The 8039-nt window shown below is 37.9% G+C and overlaps 1 protein-coding gene across 1 annotated transcript; it reads right to left on the reverse strand.

The window, feature by feature from the left end:
* LOC107646531 (protein FAR1-RELATED SEQUENCE 5-like) lies at positions 5501–7471 on the reverse strand. The gene is made up of 5 exons (XM_016350713.1): positions 7420–7471; positions 7164–7235; positions 6412–6690; positions 5728–6317; positions 5501–5632 (listed from the first exon to the last, which is right to left on the reverse strand). Exons 1-5 carry the CDS (start codon positions 7469–7471, stop codon positions 5501–5503), a joined length of 1125 nt encoding a protein of 374 aa, XP_016206199.1.

The following is an 8039-nucleotide window of genomic DNA, read 5'->3' on the forward strand; positions in this document are numbered from 1 at the left end:
ATAAAAGTCAAGGTAAATAATTTGTGGGGATAAATTTACTTAGAAATTAAATCTAGGTTGGCTGTTGACACATAAAAAAAATGAACTTAATTATGATTTTACATTAGAAATATTTATTAAATTAAAATATATTTATATTATAAATAGGGTGTTTTTTCTATGTTTTAGATTTTTCACAATTGCTTGAAAGTATGGTTTTTTTTATGATGTTTTCTTCTGATTTGTCATAAGATGGCGATGTTATGTTACATCATGTTTTCAATTATGAATTAGATGGAAGATGAGTTTCTTTATCTCCATCTCTGTATGTTTATGAAAATCATTTATTATATGAAATGAATGTAAATTGGCTGCTGAAATTGTTGCTGTATTCATATATGCAGTTTTGAGGAGCTGTTTCTTGTGTACCTTAACAGGATTAATTTGAAGTAAAAATCCAAGAGAGATGGGGAAAAAGGTAAAATGATTTCTATCCTTCACTTTTTACCAATTGGGAATTATCTTATCTTTGACTAAAATCTAGTGTAACAATTAGCAGAAATTGTTAGAGTCCCGTTGCTCGCCTAGCTACATATATGACATGATGAGCACGCTCTCAAAAAACAATTCCATTGAGAAGCTTGCCGAGATTGATCTTATTGGTTTCGGATTCCTGAGGCTTGTACCAAATTGGTCAGTAAAGCAAGCAATCATGGTTCACCTAGCTGAGTCTTACCAAGTTAAGCCGAGAACTTTCATACTCGACATTGGCAACATCCGCCTGAATGCTGAGTTAATCGGGAAGGTTTTCGGCATCACGGAATAGCACACATGAACATGTTGTAGGGGATCCATTTCCAGCACTGGATGAGAGTAATTCGTCCCACGTCGCCATCAAAAATAGGTTCCATAGACGCAGCACAACCGAGCTCCGGGATTTAGTCTACAGTTGTCCAATGACGACTGAGTCGGAGAGGATGGAGTTCAGGAGATATTTCATACTGGTGGTGATGAAGATGTTCCTGTGTCCCACCACTCAACAGGTACTTTCTTCGTGGCACATCTATCCCGTGTTAGATGTTTCTGATCCACGGAGATTCAATTGGCCGCTGGAGATTCTGAAGTGGTTCGACATGGCAGTCGAGAAGTATAAGCTGAAAGGGAACAAAACGTGTGAAGGCCGCATGTTCATCGTGCTGGTAGGACACAATGACCATTAATAAATCCTATTTGCCTTTCTTTTTTATGAGTATCAGAAATTGTAAAAAATAAATTTCCTATAGATTAGCTTAGAGAGCTCAGGCTCTAGTACTGTTATTTCTATGTGATATATTGATATGTTGCTGAATTACTTGAATCTTTGTTCACTAATTTTAGATGGTTCCGTGTATGATTTCATTTGAGTATTTCTTGGATAACTTAAATTTGGCCCATCCTCTGTGTAGATACTCTATTTTCAGCGTCTGCAATACGGTGTGCTTGAAAATTGTCTTGAGCATGAGCCATGGCTCGAAGCGTGAACCTCGGAGAGTCTTGAAAAGAAGGCGCAGTATATTATATCCGAGGTACTTGTTTCTATCTCATAATCGGTTAATTTATGAAAAGAAGGCGCAGTTAATTTATATCGGAGAGTCTTGAAAAGAAATCTTGGTGGTTTCTCAAAAATCATTGATTTTCTTCATTGCTTAATTCAGGGCCGCCTTTTGACTAGACATGGGGTAGGTGACGACATAAAGGGCCGGTCACCACAAGCTGCCAGAAGGAAACCTGGGAAAAAGGAACCACAGAAGCGTCAGCAAAAGCAATCGGTGCTGCCAAGGGTAAGCACGTTTTACTGCTTGAGCATGTTAACTAACTTAGTTCGCCGTTGTTAATTTGGTTCATGATCTTGCCTAAAATAGCGGAGGTCAGTCGGTGGAGAGAGTAAGCAGGTTTCAAATGAAAGACCACCAAGGGGACGTACATCATCGCCACCTCCAACAGCGAGAAGTTCAAGGCACGCCAAACGATCAGAAACTAGCACGAGGGTGAGTATACGATTATTGTTATCTACTGCTTAATTCATTGACTAGCTTTGATTACGTGTACTAGTGTTAATTAAATGTACTTGGATGTTTCTTTACACGACTTATTTATTGTACATAAAATAGCCTAACAGGGGAGCTGCTCAAAAAAAAAGGGGAGGCTAAAAAGGACCGACCACGGAGGTGCCCCCCAAAAAAATCTGAGGAAAAGGATCTCCCAAGTGGCACTGATGATGATGAGGAGAATGAGCCTCTTGCCAAGCGGATGTGCCGACTCTATAAACAGGGAGTTGACAAAAAAAACCAAGTGACGAACCAACAGAAGGCAACCTCAATCAGGACAAGGGAACCCATGAAACACCAGTCTCTGTCCTTCCCGATGCAGGAACACTCTCCGTTGCGCTAGTGAAACATGAAGAATGGGAGTTCGACGGGCAAGTCTCCTAACTAAAACTAACTCATTTTCTGGTCTATTTTGCTTGTTAGTGAGTTAAGGAATCTATCTGTATACAGCTGCCATTTCTCTAACATCAATTGAGTTGCTTGCAGTAATCCCAATTTTTTGTCGAACCGAGACCCCGAGAGTGAACGAATATGGTAATACTTTGAGCAACTACAGAATACGAGTCCACTACAGGCCGTGATGCCATCCAATCCATCTTGCATGACTCCTAGCCCACCAGGAAAGCAAATCTCACTGGGCAATGCTAGGACGGAACAACAGTATACCCAATGTACTCCTATAAAGGTGCATCCAAGATCGACGAGGATGATGAGGAGCGAGTCCGACGATGGGCGGCCAATGGATCGTTGGAGCAAAGCGAGGTTTTGGCGTCCTATGAAGGAAGGCAGCATCTATCTTTGCTCCGAGAGGACATATGCTCACTACTGCCCTGGCATTGGGTCACCAGCAACGTAAGTATAATATACTAACTCATTGACATAACGAATATGTTTCTTAATATAGAAAGTGGATAAAACATATGACGCTAACGCAATTTAAACTTTTTTCATGCAGATCATTCAGTGGATGTGTTCAACATTTAATGATTCCGAATCATTGCGGTATAAGGAGGACTTTTACTGTATACCTCCCGGAATTTTGGTATGCACAAATATGCGAATTCTAATCAATAATAATTTGAGATATGGACCTAAATAGTGCTTTTTTAACAGGAAACCGTGTTGCAGAAGAGGAACTTGGCTTCCTTCAGGGAGGATCCCACCGTTAGTTATGTGGGGCTGGGTCCTCACTTTGGTGATGATTCGATGTTTTTTGACAAGATAGCAGCTTCCATGCAAAAATGGGTAAGTTACTTCGCTACATGAAAAAAACTGTATACTTCTTGTATTATTTAACGCTTGAAGGTTGATGCTTTTGTTTAATTACTTACAACCTGGTGTTTATTACTTGGATGTTCCTTGTGATAGGCAATAGTGTGTTCCCCTTAATTGTCAAATAGATGGTTCTGAATACGGTTTTTGGTTTTCGTGTCTCAGTCACTTGAATTTGCGTGTGCTTAATTGATGTGTCGTTGGATTTCGTTTCAATAGATGTATTGCAACACATTAAATATTTTAGAAATTTCGCATCTATATCTATTTGGTAACTAACTTGATCATGAAAATATATATTTCTGTTTCCATCATAGTGGTTTGCCCTAGTCTGTATCGATCATCATTGGTGGCTGTATGCCTTTGAGATTGCTCAGAAACGGCTGTGGGTGCTGGATAGTATGAATACAGGAGTGCCTAACAATGAAAGAGTAAAATTACATGCTTATGCGGTATGTATACATCAACAAATTAGTTCGACGTTAGACTTGGTAATTGAAACTGTATGATTTTTAACGTGTGGCTGATCTCCAGGGGAGACTCATTGAAGACATGGCAAAAGTTTCTATGCCCGCATATGAGCACACGGAGAACGGCCTACCGCGTTTCTATGCTAGCGTCCCATAACAAGATAACGGGTCAGTCAAATTTTCTCTAATAACAATATTCTTAATAGCACTTCACTTGATAATGATATCATGGTTGGAAATAATATTCTGTGTTTGTGCATGTAGTTGTGATTGTGGTGTATTCGTCATCAAATTCATGCAATTTTGGTGTTTGGATAAGCCATTGCAGCATTGGGACCAGGTGAATTTAAATATGTCATAATAATTAGGTTGAAACCATTTGTAGTCAATTACTTTCTCGTGTTTGAAATTACCCTCCAACACAAAAATGCCATGCAGGACGTTGTACATGAGTTTAGGAAGGATATCATTCTAGACATAGTGCTGGGTCCTCATAATTCAGAAATTGGCAAGGCGCTGCAGGCATTAGAAAGCAATCATGTGCGCCGAAACCAGCCTAGGAAAAAGTCTAAGGCTGTGAGATCACCTTTCACAGCACCGAGCATGAAGAGCATGCTGCAGCGTGCAGGGTTACCCACAAGAAAGCCGAGAAAGGGGGGAAGACAACGGAAGTAGAATTTTTTACTAGGTAGGAAAACTTCAATATAGACACCTGCGATATTACATCTATGTTTTGCTTGTGGTAGAGTTATGCTTCTTAATATGGCATTTTCCGTCTTAATCTAGTTTCTTGTGAGCCTGATAATTACTGTTTCGCTGCAGGTTTATCATTTCATATTGGTGATTTTCTCAAGTTGAGGGTGACAATGAATCGTAAACCTCTGAGTGGATGGTGTCTATAGTAGGGACTCGGATGTTTCTTCTCATTGTAAATTGGATGGTTCTGGATTTGTTTTCTGTTTTGTCATGTTTAAGGCTTTTGAACTTGTTAGTATTTCGTTGATGAGTGAGTGGCTCATCTTTTGTTAGATACTCGTCAGCAGGTTTTGTATATTAGTTATTTCAGGATTCTCAAGCAATGTTTTTTCAAGTTAGTGATTTCACTAGTTCATTAAACAAGTCATTGCACATTGATAATATTGAGTGAACTCTGATCAGTGTATATAACCCTTTTGGTCATGTCTATGCTTAAGTGACTCTTCTGTTCATTAACTCGAGTGGTGTTAACTAATTGGAGGTGTTCTTTATTTTTTTTGTCATTGTTTTCTATTGGTGGAATTGCGAAGTTGCTGGTAATTAGCGCATTGCACGGACTTCGGTCGTGATCAAGCTACAATAGGTAGGATTTTAAGTGGATGGTGTCTTTGGTAGGGACTTGGATGTTTCTTCTCATTGTAAATTGGATGGTTTTGTATATGATTTCTTTGTTTCGTGCGTTACGCATTAGCGACTGCGTGCACTGCACTGCGATATCAATGCGTTTTGTTTTTTTTTTTTTGTTTTAAATTCTCTTGGTCCGTTTTCACGGTAGATTTAAACCATTTATCAATCGTGAGTTTTATTGTCTTCTCTTTTGTTTCATTGAAAAGATTACAATAAAACATGATAACCATTGGTGACAAAACAGAAAAGGGAATAGTTTATTAGAGTTGTATGTAAAGAATGACACCTAACTCAAACCAAGAAACCTATCTATATATGCCTAAAGGAATTCAACAGGTGCATGAATCCGCCACCTTCCGATGAGTTCCACATAGTAGAATCCTCACATCTTTTATTAAGGGACCCATGATGATCATTATTTGACGGAAGGTGAACCTCATCCTTCAAGATGCACAACGCAAACAGAACAACATACATTAATCAAGAACACCATTGATATATAAAAATTTAAAATATAAGCCGCAGATAACACATACCGGGTGTGATTTCCTATTCCTTTTTTGCATTGATTTCTTAATTGACTTGTCCAACTCTGCTCCAAGTCTCTTACCCTTAGGCCGTCCTTTGGTCTTGACTCTTGAGGGTCCCTGAATGTCATGTACAACCGCACCGCATGTGCTCTGTGTGGGCACGGTATTCTGAGACGCAGCAGTAGTATTGGAACGCATGCTGGCACGGTAATCAATCAGCTTGGACTTTGCATCCCAAAGGGCAGCTCGCAAGATAGCTGCTTCCTCATCACAAGCAACAAACTCCTGCGCAACGTTATAGAACTCTGAACACAGATGCCTGAACAAGTTGTTGCTTTCATCACTCCGAGCCACGTCATGGCTACTCTTGACATAAGTGTGCTTGCGGATGACATTCTTATTCCATCGAGGAAGAACGTAGCAGCTCGGTACTACGTCAACTCTGTAGTATGACCAGACCGCAAGGGTGTGGCAACACAATATACCAGCGGATTCAAACTTGTTGCACTCGCACTGACCCTTTTGACTCAAAGGGTCAAAGTCGACCCTAAAAGTATGGTAGACTGGCTTCCCCCAAAAAAACTTCTGCTTGTCCACTGTAATAGAAATTGTATCTCCTTTTTTTTCAATTGACCGAACCATGCAATCGGTTTTTTTTTCTTACCTCCAGTTGAAGAATCCTGAACATACTACTGGTGTATTCCAGCTGAAACTGTCTCTCAATGCCGGTGCTCCCTATACATGGGATGACCCCTTTCGAGTCTGCAGCATCATCTTCCAGCTCCTTTTGCTCCTTGGTGCCGAGGACATTGTCGTATTCATGGACGAACTGAACCAACACACTCTTGCAATGCAGGTATCCACCATAAAATGCGTGCATACTTTCACTATGCTGTGTACTCCTCATGCCTGCCCAAAATTCACTCTTGAAAAATATTGGAACCCACTTCCGTCGATTCGCGTAAAGGTCTGCCCAAAAAAAACAAATGGTTACGAACATCCAGACACACTGATAGAAAAAACATCTCTTTATATACTGAAAGGAACATCCACTGTCGCCAGAGGTGGAAAAAAAACTTATGTTTCATAATGTTAGACAATACTAAAAAAGAAGAAGATTTAGTTACGATTAGAAGATTTAGTTTTTTCCATGGATCCTTTATCCAATACTAAAAAAAAATTGGACTTTTGATCCAATTTAAAAGACTTATGTTTCATAATGTTAGAATTCAATTTGTCAATTGAGAATTGATTCTTCTTAGATACAAATTACGATAATTTAGATTATTCCTTGAATTTTTCATTGAGAGGAATAAAGGATTAAAAATCCCTTTTAAGTAAGAAATAAAGTTTTTGATCGAGATATGAATCAAAGGAGGGCGAGATCCCTTAACTTTTAAGGGGTCCGTAGAACGAATCGCACTCTTACCACTAAACTATACCCGCTGCTGCTACAATGCTATTATTACACATAATTAGACCTTTTGTCGAACCGTTGATTCCACATACTTTTCCTAAAGAATAAGATGAATAAATGGGTGCATTGAGTGATAACTTCTAATAGGAATGCATGAATTCTTGTGCAATAATGATATGTATACCGCAGATTTAATTGTATTAGTTTGGACTCTTGGGGAAGCTAATTACACAATAATACAAATTTACAATAATTAATCTAAATTTCTTATGAAGATGCACCTTTAACACCATAAATGGGTGCATTTCGTGATAGCTTCTGATAGTAATCCATAAATTCTTGTGCAATAATTATTGTTGAACTATATATAAGTGATGTATATTGCAAGTTTTAATTGTATGAGTTTGGACTCTTGGAAGCTAATTAGACAATACTACAAATTTACAATAGTTAATCTAAATTTCTTATGAAGATGCACCATCAACCTTTTATGTTCGCTTAAGTAAATAAAATATACCATTCTTTCAACATACAATAATTTAAAGTAACTAAATTATACCATGTTTTGAACTTATAATGTTTTGAAGTAAATAAAAATAATTTCCAACTGAAATTCAATTAATAAATTTCCAAAATATTTTTACCATTTAATAGAGGTGATATACTCTTTCATAAGTAAGGAACCATAGTGACTCAGTTTATCTTTGTGTTATCTGATAACAATATAAGAGTTGAATAGTGTTAACTAATGAGCTGAATATGTTTTATGAGTTGAGTACAATGTTTTGAATATTTTTGTTTGAATATTTATATTATTTTACTTTTTTAGATGATAATATATTTTATTATATTGTGTTAATAATTTCTTTTGTTCAAAAAATTTATTTTATGATATTAAATA

This window comes from Arachis ipaensis, chromosome B06 (assembly GCF_000816755.2).
Source record: "Arachis ipaensis cultivar K30076 chromosome B06, Araip1.1, whole genome shotgun sequence".
In the NCBI taxonomy this organism is placed as follows: domain Eukaryota; kingdom Viridiplantae; phylum Streptophyta; class Magnoliopsida; order Fabales; family Fabaceae; genus Arachis; species Arachis ipaensis.

What these genes read in the sequence shown, in the direction of transcription:
- LOC107646531 (XM_016350713.1), bottom strand. Translation starts at nt 7,471, where the DNA reads ATGGATTACTATCAGAAGCTATCACGAAATGCACCCATTTATGGTGTT. An exon ending in ACCCATTTATGGTGTTAAAG is followed by an intron (nt 7,236 to 7,419) that starts GTGCATCTTCAT and finishes CTTATTCTTTAG; the next exon opens with GAAAAGTATGTGGAATCAAC. An exon ending in TCAGCTGGAATACACCAGTA is followed by an intron (nt 6,318 to 6,411) that starts GTATGTTCAGGA and finishes TTTCTATTACAG; the next exon opens with TGGACAAGCAGAAGTTTTTT.